We start from the raw sequence: 18,246 nt of genomic DNA on the forward strand, positions 1-18,246 counted from the left end.
CATACTTACCGAGAAACACTTTCATAGGAGTTACCTGGAACCTCCTCTCAAACGACCCGAGTTTTTTGTAGTTTACCCTACTCCCATTTTCTATAATGATAGGCCTAGCGGAGGAATACGTGCCCAAAAACTACATTCCATCATTTTCTATTTTGGATAATTTTGAAAATTTACGAGATCTTTGTTTTCTGTAGAGTCTTATGAAATATGTGTCGAGTGACCAAGAAGCTGTTTAGAAGTCAAATTGTTTGCAAACTTTAGGTTCCAAGAAGCTGTTTAGACGTCAAATTGTTTGCAAACTTTAGGTTCCAAGAAGCTGTTTAAGAAGTCAAATTGTTTGCAAACTTTTGGTTCCAAGAAGCTGTTTAGAAGTCAAATTGTTTGCAAACTTTAGGTTCCAAGAAGCTGTTTAGACGTCAAATTGTTTGCAAACTTTAGGTTCCAAGAAGCTGTTTAGACGTCAAATTGTTTGCAAACTTTAGGTTCCAAGAAGCTGTTTAAGAAGTCAAATTGTTTGCAAACTTTTGGTTCCAAGAAGCTGTTTAGAAGTCAAATTGTTTGCAAACTTTAGGTTCCAAGAAGCTGTTTATAAGTCAAATTGTTTACAAACTTTTGGTTCCAAGAAGCTGTTTAGAAGTCAAATTGTTTGCAAACTTTAGGTTCCAAGAAGCTGTTTAACAAGTCAAATTGTTTACAAACTTTTGGTTCCAAGAAGCTGTTTAGAAGTCAAATTGTTTGCAAACTTTAGGTTCCAAGAAGCTGTTTAGACGTCAAATTGTTTGCAAACTTTAGGTTCCAAGAAGCTGTTTAACAAGTCAAATTGTTTACAAACTTTTGGTTCCAAGAAGCTGTTTAGAAGTCAAATTGTTTGCAAACTTTTGGTTCCAAGAAGCTGTTTAACAAGTCAAATTGTTTACAAACTTTTGGTTCCAAGAAGCTGTTTAGAAGTCAAATTGTTTGCAAGTCAAAGTTTGCTAAATTTTTGCCTAGATAGGAATAACCTAACTCCATAGCGGCAAAGTCAAATAAATAGTCGCATTTCATATGAAATAAATATCAGGTTATTTCAAAAATGTCGTTTTGCTCATTGTATCATTTTATATGTTGTTTCATTCGAGAATTTCTTTACCTTATTACAGTATACAAACTTTTGAAATAATATCTGAGAGTTATGATTTCAGTTCAATGTGAGTAAAAAATTTAAAAGTCTAGGACCTTCCACACACAAAAAAACTCATTAATTCAGAATACTCTACCGTCACACACGATTTAAATATCATCCATAAAAATATCTTTAAGAAACCTATTCTCTTTTCTAACCTTTTCATTAGTAAACGTATATACACAAAAAAAAAAAAGAAATTTCCACAAACAAAAGCTAAACACTTACATCTTGTTCATATTCCAAAAACACCTTAAAGTTGTGATCAGTTCTAAAGACGGAATGTTGTGCTAATCTCGTGAGGAATACTTCATGCATCGCTACAGTCTTCTTAAAAGTTGCTAGGTACTCGCTGAAATGGCAGACGCACACGTTAATTATATCATTATCATTAATGTTTGGGTCTCTTTAGTTTGAGGAAAAATTCAAGTGCAAATACAAGAGCCCAATCAGGTTTTATATGCATACTGTATCTTGTATCTTTTACTCAATGATAAAAACTGACCATACATTTCAGAAAAAAGTAAAAAATTATCTAACAACAATAGATAAGTCTTTCACAAAGATATACCTTGGGCCTACATCATCTCAAAATGATAAATATAGATACATTAGACATTAATCTTTATCATAATTAAGGGTATTGATCCATAAAAATCAAGATAAACCTACCACACTCCAAATGTCATGATATAACCATATTACTTCAAAAGCTTCACCTTGGTTCCAAAACGCAACTACCGTGCAAATCGCAAGACTCTGTACTTACGCTTCTAACTCCTGCTTCATCTTGTTGAATTCTTCTTTGGTCATACTACCTTCTCCTTCCCCTAACTTCTGCAGCTTCTCCCGAGAGGCGTCGAAGTCAGGACGTGGAGGTGGAGGTGGTATCTAGAATGGAGAGGAAAAAAAACCTTTGAGCATTATGATAAAATAATAAAATATATCGTCACCCTCATAAATTAACTGCTTAAGTCATTTTCTCCACTTGTTGGGAAATAAAAAAAACCTTCTCATTTCCTAATTCTTTATATCATTGTCTTGAGCTTCAATTCACAAATTCTTAACAGAAGAATTTGTGAATTAGAATTTGTTAATTGAAGCTCAACACAACGATATACTGTAAAGAATTAGGAAATGAGAAGGTTTTTTTATTTCCCAGCAAGTGGAGAAAATGACTAAGGCAGTTAGTTTATGAGGGTGACGATATAAAACTTTGACTTTCAGTACTGTACTGCCAAGGTGAATGCAAAAGAACTTGAAGTTGAATATTCAAAATGGTAATCGAACACAAAAACCCAAAGAATGGACAGTTGTCATGGTGATAACTGATGCCATCCTTACCGTCAGAAGAAACTTTTGTTTTAACCCTTTTACCCCCAGGCTATTTGGAACTTTCCAACCCTTAACCCCCAGGGGTTATTTTCTTTCAAGCACATTTTGCAGTATATTTTTTATAAATGCTCTAACAGCCTTAATTTTCATCACAGAGAGGTCAGGTTGGTCTCATTCTCTTGGAAAATGCCTGAAGTTTCTCAAAAAATTATCAAAAATATGCAAACAGAAAATGTAAATAGGAGTTTTTTGCAAGGACGTACCGGTACGTCCATGGGGGTAAAGGGATGAGTTTTGTGAAACGTACCAGTACGTCCTTTGGGGGTAAAAGGGTTAAGTAACGTGTACTTAACTACTCAACAATTATCATAAAAAACCTTACAATAACAATAAAACAACTGCTAAAAAATCTGAAAAACATTTAAATGACTTCAGCAAGAATGCATCTATAGTTTTATTTTCTATACATGATTAAAATTTCTGTATATTAACCAAACCAATGAAAACAGATTAATTTGTTAATGCACAATCTTTAACAGACCATGGATCATCACCAAAAGCATCTTTAACCTGGAAGCCAAAAAATGCCTCTGATAAATATAATGAATAGATTTGGTCTGTAAGAAAAAGATGGTATGGCCACTGCACCTCATTGTAGAATGGAAATAGAGAAGTAACAAATAAAATCAATGAGAAGTTATAAAAAGATTAATATAAATAAATGTTAAATAGATCAGTCATATATAAACTATGGGCAGAGACTTATGACAACTTGTTCAACAAAAATGTTTTTGTAACAAGTTTGAACTTCTTAAGTTCCAGCGACCAAATCACCAGATTAAATTAGGATGATCATCCCACAATCTGGTCACAACAGGAACAGAACTTGAATAATGTGTAGAATTAAATCTCCTGATAGAAATGACAAAGGCTGTTAGAACTAACTGCATACCTGATGCTACATACAAAATGGCAAAGTCTGGGAAGATCAGAATGCAAAGAATTATAAAAATGTTTTCTCTGAATGGTAATGTTAATCTACGGATAATGGACCGACAGTTTTTGTCCAACAAATCAAGACGAGAGTCTGCAGCTGAAGACCAGACAGGAGAAAAATATTCAAAACGTGGTAAAATAAAGCAATGAAAACATTTCCTCATGATAGATCTTAAACCATAAATTTCATGACTCAATAAGCCAATTTTGTGTGTAATTCAAGAACAGATTGGCTATGTTTCTCAGAAGTAAATTAGCAGTCAATAATCACAAATATACAGTTAGAGAGACATTGTCAGTGCAAAGATCAGGAGGTTGAAGAGAGACTGTCCTCAACTTACAATCAGGAGTAATCTGTACATTATGTCCTTGGCCATTTAAGCTGTACGTGAAATAAGGAAGTAGTGGTGATCTAAAAGAAACCTCCCAAAACACTATATATGGATCAAGCTTAGGTGCAAAGTGGCCCATGGCAACATGCATCATCAATGGAAGTATAAAGATAAGTAGGTCTACAAAGGCTAGATATTACATAAAAAGGGTTTAGATTAAAGCTTGTGGCAGCCTGGTGGATAGCATATCTGACTCGTGATCTGCGAGTCATAAGTTTAATCCCCTCGCAGCTTCAAAAAGTTTTCAATAGCATTCACATCTGTTGACTCACTTCAATATGTGATCGAAGGACCCGCGCTTTGAGCAGTTCATTTTGTTTTGAGGTTTTGTTATTGGGGGCGGAGAAGGAGAGGAACAGCAGTGGAAGTAACACCTGTAGGTGGCTACCATTAAAATTGTTTAAGAAACAGACACCAGACTTTACTTAGCCCTGCTACACTGATCTACAATTTTAATAACAACCTCACTGTCCATAGGTCGACCTGCTGAGTTATCAGCAACCACTACCTGGTCCCCCTTAATCCTAGCTTGGGTGGAGAGGAGGCTTGGACTCTAATACTATATACAGTATGGACAATCTCTAGGACATTGTCCAGTCTCTGACCTATACAACTTATGGACAACCATTAGAAATTTAAATTGATTCCTTAAGATATTTTTTCAGATCTATAGTAAATTATATATAGAATACAGTACAACCATTTTTGTTTGCCCCAAGACAACATAAATAGATTTCTATTTAAAACCAGCTGCTTTAAATATCATAAAACAAAATCATAAGCACTTACAATATACCCTGCATAGTCTTCATTTTCTTCAAAGCGATCATGAAGCCAGATGAATTCTTCGTGTTGACGGACAACCGAAAACTCGGGCTTGACATAATCAGGCAACGTGGTCTGCAATTTAAGAAAAGATGAACTTAACATTTATGAGAACTACTGTAACCTTCTGAAGTTTGAGCAAGTTTCCTTGTCAGAAACTCCACAAAAACAAAAAAAGAAAAAATTTCAGAGAGTTTAACAAACACATCAGAAAATGGATATGCTGAACTAACCTTTGTATGGACAGTAAACTTCACCTTCTCTCTCTCACTCAATGCATCGGATATGTCTACCTGAAGAGAGTTGTCGTTAAGGTCCACCGTGTCTGATCGCCCACTCTGCAAACAGTAGGAAATGACATTAAAGAAGTGATGATACTAAAAGCTCATTTTAAAATTCTTTTTGAATAGAAATTACAAATTTTTAAAAGTAATTTGTATTTTTCCTAAATGTACAAAACCAAGTCCTCCAATAAAATTATGATTACAGCTGAGCTAGAACTAATCTGTTAAAAGTTATAACTAGGAGAAGGTCGTTACTAGCAGGTGGCAAGAAACCCCACAAAGTCAAAAGTATCTTCGCCACTTGAAAATGGGGGGACCATTCTGCTCTTAAAACTTGTCCCTGGTGAGTGCACTTGTCAGTGATTACGTTCCTCTTTCCCAAAATGAGTATTGTTGACAGCTCCACAGCATTGCTGAATGCCCACGTGTGCCCCTGTTTTGCCAACTGGCAGAGGTTTTGTGAAACAGTACCTCCCTGCCTGTTGACGTAAGCCACTTGTCATGTTATTGCTCATCAATGCTATCAACATTCACTGTTGGAATGCTTGCAGCAAAAAGAGTGCTGCCAATACTCCCAACAGGTTGATGTGGAGTCCCTTTTCTTTCTTGGGTCACTAATTCGAGGAGGTCTGATTCCTTAGGAGAGCGCACCATCCTACCTTCAATCTATCTGTCAAGAGCTGCCTTTTTTTAGGACGACAATCCAGAGGAGTCCTCTTAATGTAATTGTCATTTTTCAGCCACAAGGCTAGATTGTCCAGTATTGCTTCTCATTCTACAAGATGGTGAAAGGATTGTTGGCAGCTTACCAGTGACACTTCAAACACCATTGAAAGGAATGCTGATGGAGACGCCCCTGAGGAATAAGATTCTCGAAAGCCGAGAAATGTCCAATCAGTTGATGCCACTGTAGATCCAGTCCATCTTATTTGTTGAAAAAACACTATGCTACCTTCCTGAGTTTGTTGCCATGTTTATCAGCATTCCCTGGGACTTATTCCCCTGCTAGGGCCCAAGACAAAGGTCCAGTTTGATCAGAATTCCCAGATCATGGCAAAAGGCAAGAAGTCTTTCTCGGTGCTAAACAATTTCCTTCGATAGGAAGACAGGATCAGCCAGTCTTCCAGATATCGTACAAGACATATGCCGTTGGTGTCAACCCAAGGCGAGACGAGTGTGAACACTCGGATGAACTGGAGAGCGGTAGTTAGTCTAAAGCAAAGGACGAAGTAGAGATACTTCTTGTGAGACAGGTGAATTGGAATCTGAAATTAAGCATCTTTCAGATCTACTTAAAGCTTGCACACTGCTCGCCATCTCCATCTTGAAGTAAATATAAAGGACAAAGTCTCTGTGATGTTCTAAAGAATTTTTGGTATGGACATGGGACAACCTCCCCCTGAGCCCACCGCCCAACCAAGAAAGTAGGTGATTCTCTCTAGCCAGGATGGAACACTAGGGAGAAAGGTGTTTCTGGTTGGGAGATCTGGGTGAAACAGACTACTTAAAAAAAAATCCTCATATGATGGAAAGAGGTAGAGGAATGTCATCCTCAGGCTCGTATGTTGAGATAACTAGGTAAATCTCTAGAAGTCAAGTCACATGATACACCACTAAACTGTGTCATAACTGCAAAATATTCCAGAATGAAGAAATCGTAAGACCAGCAGTTGAGAAATAACTGAGTACATGAAGACCTTGCACTATGGTAACAATAATGAGGTGTGTTAGCACGTGAAGACTCTGTGCGTGAAAACCTGGATCTAGGAAAGCACGAAGGTGATGACCTTACTGCAGGTGAGCTACCGGATGAAGGCCTTGAACGTGGAGACTGCGTGTGGAATCTTTGCGTGTTTATCGTATATGCATGGAGAGCATAAGGTGTAGAGACTGTGCGTATGAAGATGTTGAGCATGATCTTGCATATGGAGACCTGACACAGAGTACTAGATCATGGGGCTTTGTATCTGATAGACACTGCGTGTGCATGGAGACATTTCCTGTGAGGATCGTGCATGTGAAGAACTACTGTGAAGCGATCATGCCAGTGAAGGTGATCGTATGTGTGGAGGCCTAACACATGAGGATCATGCATGTGAAGATGATCATGAGCATGGAGACCTATCTCGTGGGGATCGTGTGTGCGAATCTTGTTGGCGATGTCGTCTACCATAATCTCATAACTCTCATTCACGTGACATCTCTCGTCCTCAGTGATGAGTTGTCGTCCTGGAAGTATCGCTGTCCAAAGGAGGAGGAAGAAAATGAAAACCACCACCATCATCCAAGCCGATGGTGCGAGTATTAGAACGGGGCTGCATACTTGTTGCCTGAGCAAGAGTTGAAGCACCTGTGCCTTGTACCATCTCATCTTTCCGCAGATTGGCGAGTTGAGTGGTACTGCAACACCCTTCTCCCGCAAACATTTAAAGGGTTCGGACAAAGTCTGATGAGACACTGTACGTTGGGCTTTCCTCTCCATCTTTGGTAGGGGAGCATTGTCTGAACACTCAGCAGAAGAGGGCAAGGTCAAGATACAGGACTGGGAGAAGGAGAGCATGGAAACTTCTTCCCTTGCCAGATGTCAATGTCAAGGATTTTCTTACCGCCAGCAGCGACACCACAAAAAGGGGAGGATCGGGGATTTCTTCCTTCGGCAAGCAGGCACTCATAAGCAGGTGTCACATCCAGTGCTCCTTCTACAGGTGGGGTGGCAGACAAGGAAGGCACAGCAGAAGAAGAAGAATAATGAATTACAAAAACAGTCAAGCTTTGTCAAGCAGAGTATGTGCATACTGCTCTGTAGCTAAAGATAAAATGGCTACTCAGTATGCTTGTGGGGGTAGGGGGGTACCCGCCACCCACCAGTAACTACTTACCCCTCGTTATAAATTCTGAAAGCCGAGTTCCCGCTTCGCTGAGGGTTTGCATTCGTGTCGGAACAAATTAATTTTTCACAATCGTCATTTCATGACAACTCAACAACAGTCTACAGCAATCTCCAGGTGCTACAATGAAGAGGAAGTCCTCATTCCTACCTATCGACTTACATTATTCTTCCCTACAGATACAGGAGGAAAATGCAGGTTTATTAAGTTGGATTATGATAAAAGATTTTAAGTTTGTAAAGTTTAAAAAAAATACATCCTCATATAAAACAATTCATTTGTTCCTATGAGGATAAAAATTTCTACTTTTTTTATATGGGGAGACTTTCCTTAAGTGGGAGGTATTTTCTGATGGGACTCTATCCTATTCCATTGTATTAAGAACCATGGAGGATGTAGATCTCTGCAGATTACCTACCCCCACTTAGACCAGCAAAAACAAGGGTTGGACAGTCAAAGAATGCTTTACCTCAATCTTCACAAAGGGAACTGGCATCATGTGAACCGAGGCATTATTAGAGGCTATACGCTGCATGAGGGAACGGAAAATTGTAGAGATATAGTTCCACAACTAAACCAAAAGAGGCATTAAAACACATTTCCAGAGCGTAAGAGATCCTCTCTTTCTGGGCATGGAAAAATAATTAATCGACAGTCAATTCTTGCAGTCATGCACTTTTGGAGTGGTAAGCATTTCTGGCTTCAACAAGATGATAAAGAGAGATAAGGATTCTGATGTAGTCATACCATAGAGAAGTTATAAACCTGAATAGGCAAACCTTCACCCATCCAATGAAGCAAGGCTGTAAGGATGGGCAGGGAAACAGAATAACCAACAATATAGGAGCCTAAATGAATCAACATTATAACTGTCCAAGCTCTCGACACACTCAAAGTTGAATATACAGTATTACAGTATAACCAAAGGAAAACAAAACTCATATACTGTATTTACACAATTACAAATGCATCGATATAGCATGAAATTAAACTGAAAACACGTTTGAAATAATACAGTAATAGTCAATAAGAACTACTGTAATTGTAAAACGTAACTGAAGCCTTTCATGAAACTTACCCTAACAATACAGAATAACAAGAGAAACCATTTTAGAGTTGCAAGTAAAGTAATTAAACCCAAAAATAAACCAGAAAAAATAGAAATAAATTACCCAAAATGAAATTAAATTAAAATAACTCGCAAATAAAACCATAATATACAGACAGTAGCCTCTTGAGAGTAAGGGCAAAGTGTTGGTTTTTGACTAGATAACACAAAGAATATGTTACAGAAGAAAAAATAAATTAATAAAATGGACAGAACATACAGTGAAAAGAAAGATGGAAACAAGAAAATTATAAATAAAAGATAAAACAAACCACAAAAAGAATGTGCGACCAAGAGAGTAACACTGATGAGCTTCCGGAGCTATGATATTGCATAACGGAATAAAGTGCAACGCACATTATCTGAGGGTCTTTTCATTCTTCATCAGAACAAGTCAGTTTCGCCAGATTTTCAGTTATAAGTAAGTCAGCACATGATTAATGGGTGTAATGAACAAATAAGATTTATCTTAAGTGTTTCAGGTATACAAAAATGTGCTGTTCTTTCCTTTACTTGCATTTACTATAGTACTGTGTACCCATGCATTACAGGTGTACACAAAAACATAATTGTAACTCAATAAGATTTGGCTATTCTCTTCAAATACAAGAATTGCCTTCTCTGTAGGCTGCCGCTCTATTGCCTAACTCCATAAATATAGCGCTACAATATCCTCAATATGGTCGATAAATATCTATGGTCATTAAAATGAAGGGGGGAAGAAAAAACCACTAGTTTAATCTGTGCAGTTTTAACACACAACATACATGCTACAATCATCTCATAAACCAAACTGCTTACTATACTGAATTTCTTTTAATGAGGCGTATTTGCACTGCCTTTCAGGGGTTCCCTTTTAGCTTGGAAAAGTTTCCAACTAGCTGATTGGTTAGAATTACCTTGTCCAACAAATCAGCTAGCAGGATACTTTTCTGAGCAAAAAGGGCAACCTTGCTAGTCAGTGCAAATGCGCCTCATTAAAAAAAATTGAGTATAGTTCATTAGGATTCCAAAACCACCACCAAAAATGTCTTCAACATTAATGCCGGGATCAAACTGACTTCCAGATGATCTTAAACTTACTTGGTACATAACAATGTCTTTCTGAACCTACCCTTCAAAGTCAAAATCAAGACATATGTTTCAGTTTAGTTTTATATGTTTTTCAAGTACTGTACCGTATGTAAGAAGGTTAAAAGGAATTAGCAAATCATGCAAAAAAGTTCTTATATCTGCAGAATATTCTGCCTAAAAATAAAAAGGCAAGGATGTTTTGTAATAAAGGAGAGGCTATATCCTAAAAATGGAATAATTAACAATTTTCTACTTGACAACAGCAAAAAGAATCTTTTCTAATATTCATAAATATTCATGATCTTCAAGCTAATCAAATATGCAAATAAAAAAATCAAATCTTGCAAATATTATATAAATATCTCCTAAAATAAAACTATGAAAGGAATTTAAACCTTGACAAATGAATACACTCACCTTTGTTCCGTTAGTTTCACTATGAAGAACTTCTTCCATTCCGTCCTGAAGCACAAAATCTAATTATAGTTGGGTCAAAACAAAGCCAGCAATCAAAGAGGTTTTAGGAATACTAGAACAGTTGATTTCACTGTGAAAAGGAAGCTGAGCATATTACTATCGTACTTTACATTACAGATTTGATTGTGAACTACAAATGTGATTGTCCTTTCTCAATAAAAGACTAAATGCTGAATGTGAAAAGTAAAGTTTCCCACAAAGCTAAAGCAATATATACTGGGTTTCTTTCTTTAAAGCCAATGTGCGTGACCGGATATAAACAAGATGGGTAAGAATATCTTGGGTACAAGATTGAAAAGTTGACTAAACTTGAGCCACTGAGTGAAACCTCTGTCAAACATAAACAGACTTAGGACAATGTTATTACCATCCGAACCAATGACCACAAAGAGGTCTTTAACATTCTCATCTTAGGTAAGAAAAAAACCTATGTTGACCAACAGTTTGATTTAGATTGAATTTATGATATAAAGCCAACATTGGGGCATGTGATCTAACAGTGCCCAAGGACGACATGGTGAATACCCTGCGGTTCCACTATGAAGTAAAATTCAGAAGAGGTTGGACAGCAAGATGTAAGTTGAAGGGCATTAGGTAAGTGCAGCTAGGGGCCTAAAGAACACTTCAAAGACCGTTAAGTACTAAATTATCTACAGTGCACCCACACTGGGTTGACTGGCAGTTGCCACAGACTATTAAAACTAAATCTATTCTACCAGAATAGTTTTGGTATCATTTTTTGGCCATCTAATGCATCAGCAACTGTGCCTTTTCTTCTGAGAGAGGTCTGAAAGGCTTTGACTGCACTGTAGTATTTCACTGTGTGTTAATATTAAATGTATTATGTACAGTTCTTCGAACAGTGCAATGAATTGAACTGTACTGTACATTTAACTGTATTGTTTCTATGACCTAATTAAAATATCATAAAACCCATTAAATGGCTTTTTGATACATAGAAGCCAAACATACTTAAACAGGGGATTCTTTCATTAATTTTCTTCCAGATAACTCAGATAGTTGTTTATATCATAATCTAATCAATAACTTCACTAGAATTAATCAAGCAGCCTGTAAAGACAAACGTTTTGGGGTAAATGACGGTTAGAACTTGAGTGTTTTTACTACAATAAATAACGAAAATATATATATTTAAAATTCTTATTATTCTTAACTACAGAAACCAGAGTCCTTTATTGGAAGATTGATTCTAGTACAGATGGAACTCAGCCGTTCAACTTATAACAAGGTGTTGGTAGGTGGTAGTTACTGCCAGGTGGCGGTGAAGCTCCGCCCCTTGCCGGTATGTTGAACAGTCATTTAGAGGTCATCTCGGACTTTCAGGGAGGTGATGACGGGAGGTTAAAAAACACTCAAGTTTGTATAGTTAGGAAAAATACAAATTACTTTTAAATTTGATTTGTTCCTACACGTATTTAAATCTTCGCCTTCTAGTTAGGAGACTCATCCTTAAGTGATAGGAAATACTTTTACCAAACTGGTTGGCTAAAATCCAAGGATTGCTGATCTCGGACCTGATAAGGTGTAAAGAATCGTATCCTATACACCTGGCAAACTTGGATCAAATGTACTGTCAGGTTCATGGCCCAGGAAACAAAGGCTGTTACAAAATCTCTTTTCTTACACTAGTCAGTCTGTTAATTACGGCATAAAAAATTTGATGGATTTGCCTGTACATATCCATCCTTCTCTAGATTCGTCACAATCCCCAGATCGTGACAAAATGAAAGAAGTCTGTAAATGATGACAAAGTTGGGACAGTGAGTCTAGCAGTATCATCCAGTTGTCCAGATACCGAATCACATATAACCCCATTAGCATGACCCCATGCTGACACCAACGTAAATACTAGAATGAATACCCGAGATGCCATGGACAGCAGGCAGCAAAGATCATTAAACTGGAAAACTTTACTTCCAAGGACAAAGCGTAGATACTTTCAGGAAGAATAATTTATAGGGATCTGGAAGAAAGCCAGATCTCGTGAGATCATAAAATCATTCGTCCTTATCACAAGTTTGAACATTTTGAGATATATCATCCTGAGATGGTCGATGAACTCATTCAGGGCTGCTAGGTCCATTACAGGTATACAACCCCAAGGTTTTCTCAACTAGAAACAGATCGCAGAAGCCGCCCAGAAATCCGTTCCGGACTTCTTCTATAGCACTTTTTGGGAGCATAGCCTGCACCTCTGAGCATAGAGCTCACAAGAACACACATTAGTAGGTGAGGGTATGTACTGCTCCAAAGTCTTGCAAGAGCAAGTGCATTTATCATTACTGGAAGAACTATGGCTTGTTCCTTCTGATACCAACTCTGTCGAGGACAGAATGTTAACTGGTCGCTCGAGTTCAGACAAGTCAGTCATAAGATGTCGTCTCGATCCCCTTAAACGGATAGGGGGTACCTTTTAGTCCTGGGAAAGCCCAAAGGCAGAGCAGAGTGTCATCAACTGTCAGCAAATTACTATTAAGGGGCTCCTCGAGGGAAAAGCTCACCTGTTTCACTAAGGAAACAAACGAGTCTCTCTGCCTCATAACTTGTCCAGGTATTAAATTGCCACCAATCCTCCAAGTCTTGGCTCCAGAAGAGACCGACGGTGATGGGTTAGAGGGCAGAGAACCAGAGATGGAAAGAACAGGTTTAGTCAATTTCTTCAAGCTCGACGATGAGCCCGAGAGGGAAGAATCGTGCCGTCTTCTTTCACCTCCTGTCATACACATGCCATCGGAAGGATGACCATTCCATACATTCCTTGCAGAGCGAATTTAAGCTGCATACATGCCTCCCTGCATGAAGTGAACAAAGTATGAGGCTCTTCCGCTCTGTCACTCATGAAAATGCTGCATTTTCCTGACCTGCCCGGGCACTGGCTACTGGCTACTGTACTGCCAAAACATCGTCAAAAGCTAAACAGCCAAGTTCCAGCTGCGCTAGAATCAATCTCCTAATCAAAGGACTCGGGTTTTTAATCGTGTAGGAACAACTATCTTTACAGATAAGAATTTAATCTACTTTTCAATATCATCTCACTCTTTCCTACCTTTTGGAAGGTGTTTTAATTTATTAGCAATCTTTGCTTCCACTGTCCTGATAACTTCAACTTTCTGGCATGAGGTCTAAAACCGTTGATGGAAAATGGAAAACAACTTTCTATAGCTTGCATATGCTCAGTTCCGTCACAATGAAATCAACTTTTCTGCTGCTTGGTAAAGTCACTTGGTGAATTACAAGGTTGAATAAACTTTCGTAGATATACAATTAAAAACATGCAATAACTAAAATTGTGCGTCACATCGACAACTGTGTTATGGATTTTATTCTCTCTTTTTTTCCCTTAAAAAGGTGTTTAAGTAGGATTCAATACGTTAAAATGGTAGCCAAAATTATTTTTGTTACCCAAAATTTTAAATGTCAGTTATTAAAATAAATTTATATGATATAATAAACATGAGGCTGCAGATTAGTTTAGCCAACAAATAGGAATTATAAAAGCAGATGTAAATGATAACGGTTAGTTGTTCCCTAAGAGATACTGATCTACACATCCTACAACATTACACACTGATATTTATAAATTTAGCCCCCACGCCCTGAATTGATATACTGTACAGTGAAAACATGCTTATGTCGATATTTCAAACTTCACAAATATATTTATCAAAACCAATAGTAATTGGTTATTCACAAGCAATAACGTCCCTCATCTAATGTTTAAACACTTTGTATTCTCATTAGCAAATCAACTGCTTTTCTCATCTTCTTCATAATGTCCATTGAGAATCGATAAATTTTCAAGAAACCAAAAACAATTTTACTGTAAAAGAAAATGAAACAAAAACTAAACTTTGACTATTAGTACAAGAGACATCTTGCCACGATATTCTGATCAACTTGTGTGATTGTGCGCACTCAAGCACCTTAATCCAATGTTTTGTTTTTCTCAGCTATATATCAGTATTCTTACTATAACTTCCAATCTTCCAATCCATTATCTTTCCAGTAAGTACTATCCTCTTAATTTTTAAACACTGTAGTTTATATCTAAGCACCAGCTCGTTAGGAAATGTCTCGAGTTTGGTTCCCATAATGTCGTCTCTAATTGCTTAAGAGCGATATAAGGGCAAGTCCTTCTTTGAAGGAGAATAAAGGCCAATACGGAAGTAATCAAGGTCTAACCATAATGATACGTCACATGAATTAGGTTAGGTTCAGTTAGGCTAGTGCAATAATACAAAGCTAAATTTGTAAAGTGGAAAGCCAACTGTTGCACTACTTGGTGAAAGCAAGATCTGTATTTTGTGAATTGTCCAGGAATACATGTTTATCCAGCATTCTCCTTTGCAAAACAAACATTTTACGATCATTGCTACCATACTTCACTCATCGTAGCCTACAGTAATATAATGTGCATACCCTAAAATCCCGATTTCTCAACTGAGAATCTCCTTTTTGAAAAAACTAAATAATTGCTCATATCTACAGCAAGATCCAATTATGATAAAAGTGAAAGATTGCGACATACTAGTGTGCAAAAGCACTCTAGGATGATTAAAGCAAAACACAAAATGAAGTAAAATGTACGTTTCAAAAAAGCAGTGACCCTTCTGCCCCAATAGGCAACAAGTATGGCATCATACAAAGATAACAATACCCTTAACGCTAGAATATTGGTGCCTGATCCTGGTCAGGAAGCACTCTCTCAACATAAAATGTTTTGGCTGTTAGGAAAAGGTTATGGGACTGGTCAGATAAGACTCGGTACCTATACCCTGAGTTCTGTAATTCTTCACTCCCATTGATAGTGCTTGACTATTACTTCATTTGCCCTGATAATCATTCAAATATTTCTAACGTGAGCATCTTCCCCGACCAAAACTTTTCACAAAATCCTCCTCCTTTATAATGCTAAATAATTCTTTATCTGCGGCTTTACATTCCACCCATAAAAAGGTCTCCGCCCTACCGTCCTCATCAATCCTTACTACATGCCCATACAGTCAGTGATCTCGGTACTTCTTTTCCTTAATTCTTCACTCTATCACAAAGCAATACTAAAATAATCTATTCTCTTCCTCCTTCCTTCTTAATGCCCAGTATATAAATCAAATGTCACAGGTTTAATACCAGTAAAAACAGTATATTTTCAACCCATTTGTCATCGTGTTCTCGCACACTACCCCTATGGTGCCACAAAGCTTGATTTTATATCTCGAGCTTCCCAGTGCTTTATTAAGCCATGATAGGACTGCAAGGATTCCAGATTCTTTGGGCCACTCGACATCCCCAATGGAGTCCATTTGCATATTCCACACACTTTTCGTACAATTTATTACAATATTATAACTGAAGTCAATAATCCACAGTTTTTGCGTCTAACACTAGAAGAAAAAAGTTGCATGGGTCCCTGTTCTTGGTGGGCCACATAACATGACTGCAACTTTCATCCGTCCAGGTTTAAATTATGTCGCTTGTAATTACCTGCCTCTATTCACTCAAATTTTATGCCATGTATATGTTCTAAACATTCATTACCCAAGTTATGAACTACAGGTATGTTCCCTTTTAAGATGGAATATTTTATGAAAATCTAAAATCATACCAAGATGTCTATGAATGGGTTAATTCTATGAATGAAATTACCATTTGACCTAATATATAAATTTAGTACACCCCCTATCAGTAGCATATAATAAGCACTTCATATTGATCATCGCTATAATATTGGACAAAACCGAATTTGGAACGACAAAATCTTTCAAATCAGGAGAAAGACAGTCTGGATAAACATGTGTTTCCTGGAGAGTACACAGTAGAGAGACACTTTTTCACATTTATCTAAAAAAGTGAAGTGCAGCTTAGCCATAGGTTCTAAAAAGTAGCCCAAATTCAAATAGGCTAGCCTAGCATAGATATTTAACCAAGGCCAATAGTTTGGAACTTAGACGCATTTAAACATGAAATATCAAATAACCACAATCTATAGACCCTTTGTATAATGACGGACAAATCTTCCGGCATGCACAGAAAACCACCTAACCTAAACTTCCCCTCACCTAACCTAACCTACAAGCCACGTCCTTACCTACTTAGATGACGAGAGCTAACGGACACCTGTGACCTCCCTTAGTCTATCGTAATATTAGCAATAGGGTTGATAATGGGGTTATTTAGCAATAGAGTTAAAAATAAGGATGTTATGGGGCATGGCCGTCGTCATACATACAACCCAAATTTATACTTTGACGTCAGATTTCAATACATCAAAATTCCTTCTCAAATAACCACATTGAACGTCAAGATACTAAAAACTCTGTTTCCCACAGTGAATATGGATAAAGAAAATAAGATGATTGAGAATACTGATACAAAAAAAAAATTTACTTGATCTTACTTAGGCTAAAGACCCATTCAATGTTTCTGGAATTTTTCCTATTTCTATCTCTTGCAATTTCCTTTTTTTTTCCCCTTCCTAACGACTTCAAAGATTCTATCGAAAGGATAGTTTGACGCAGAAAAGGACTTCCCACACTCATCCTCACACTTCGGTATAGGGCTCACGTTTAATTTCAACGTCATTTGGATCTCGAAGAACCGACTTTAAGAATTCATATGGCTTCATGATTAACGAATGCATATCTGATAGATCTACTGTGGTGTAATTTAATGACCATTTCAGATAATTTGACAATTGAAATTCTTCTAGAAACTCAGGCCTACGTAGACCACAGAGATAGGGCTAGAATTTACTCAAGACTATAATATACAACCTACTATAACTATAGCCTACTATTAGGGGAAATTGGATTAATATAGGCTAATTTAGAACGTTTAAGTTAGCCTACATTAAAACAATTAAATTTCCTTACTTAAACTTCGTTTCCTCGTAAGAATTATATGAAAATTTGCTACGTAAATAAAATATAGTCACATTAATAAGGTCTAAATGCACAAATATGTGCTATATAAATAAACTAGATTAATAAATGACCAAATTAATTATCTTATAAAACTAATAATTCAAGTTTTCTCATAAGAATTACATGAAAATTTGCTACGTAAATATAATAGTCATTGATCAGAATTAAATGCACAAATAATTGCTAAATAAACTAACTATATTAATAAATGACCAATTTAATCATCTTATAAAAATAATAACCACATTAACATAACACTGGACAATTAATTAAACAAATTCTGACCATCCAAAATAGCAACCCCATCTTAGACCTGTGTATTCAGCATAACAGCCTTAAAATGACGGCTGAATTCTCCTACACACGATTCAGTCTGCTGAAAATACACACTTTAATTCACAAAACTACTTTGGGAAAGTTTTATCCTTCACTGAATAAACCAAAACGGAGAAAAGTACACAGCAACGCCTACCATCATGGCTGCAAAAACAACTATAAATGACGGAATCATCATAGAAGTGTCAAAGTTCGAAATAGGGAATTGGATCCTATAGATGCTATGATACACTATTTATTATTATCTAGATTATTGTTTCTTAAAAGACTTATTTTCTTATTTTATTAATTATCAGTTCAATAATGACAATTTACATATATAATATAAATACAAATAACGCTTCTAAATATAGATTTGCATCTTATAGAATACGGATTACTCTATTTTTACTATTTCACTCTTTATTAACAACGCTTTCTCTCAA

The 18,246-nt window shown here is 36.8% G+C and overlaps 1 protein-coding gene across 5 annotated transcripts in view; it reads right to left on the reverse strand.

Annotated features, from left to right (window-relative positions):
- Nucleotides 1-18,023, reverse strand: part of Snx6 (sorting nexin 6) — a 55,560-nt gene extending 37,537 nt beyond the window's left edge. For 2 of the 5 annotated variants that reach the window (XM_068392375.1, XM_068392374.1), the window contains exons 1-6: nucleotides 17,958-18,023; nucleotides 10,482-10,526; nucleotides 4,944-5,048; nucleotides 4,675-4,785; nucleotides 1,932-2,053; nucleotides 1,391-1,514 (exon numbers count right to left, since the gene is read on the reverse strand). In XM_068392375.1, the coding sequence (XP_068248476.1) occupies nucleotides 1,391-1,514; nucleotides 1,932-2,053; nucleotides 4,675-4,785; nucleotides 4,944-5,048; nucleotides 10,482-10,526; nucleotides 17,958-17,999 (549 nt within the window). In that variant the 5' untranslated portion in view covers nucleotides 18,000-18,023. Of the gene's footprint in view, nucleotides 1-1,390; nucleotides 1,515-1,931; nucleotides 2,054-4,674; nucleotides 4,786-4,943; nucleotides 5,049-10,481; nucleotides 10,527-17,770; nucleotides 17,876-17,943 lie in introns of those variants that run through there. The other 3 variants (XM_068392378.1, XM_068392377.1, XM_068392376.1) reach the window with 3 other exon arrangements.
- Nucleotides 18,024-18,246: the final 223 nt, after the last annotated feature.

This window comes from Palaemon carinicauda, chromosome 18 (genome assembly GCF_036898095.1).
Source record: "Palaemon carinicauda isolate YSFRI2023 chromosome 18, ASM3689809v2, whole genome shotgun sequence".
NCBI lineage: Eukaryota > Metazoa > Arthropoda > Malacostraca > Decapoda > Palaemonidae > Palaemon > Palaemon carinicauda.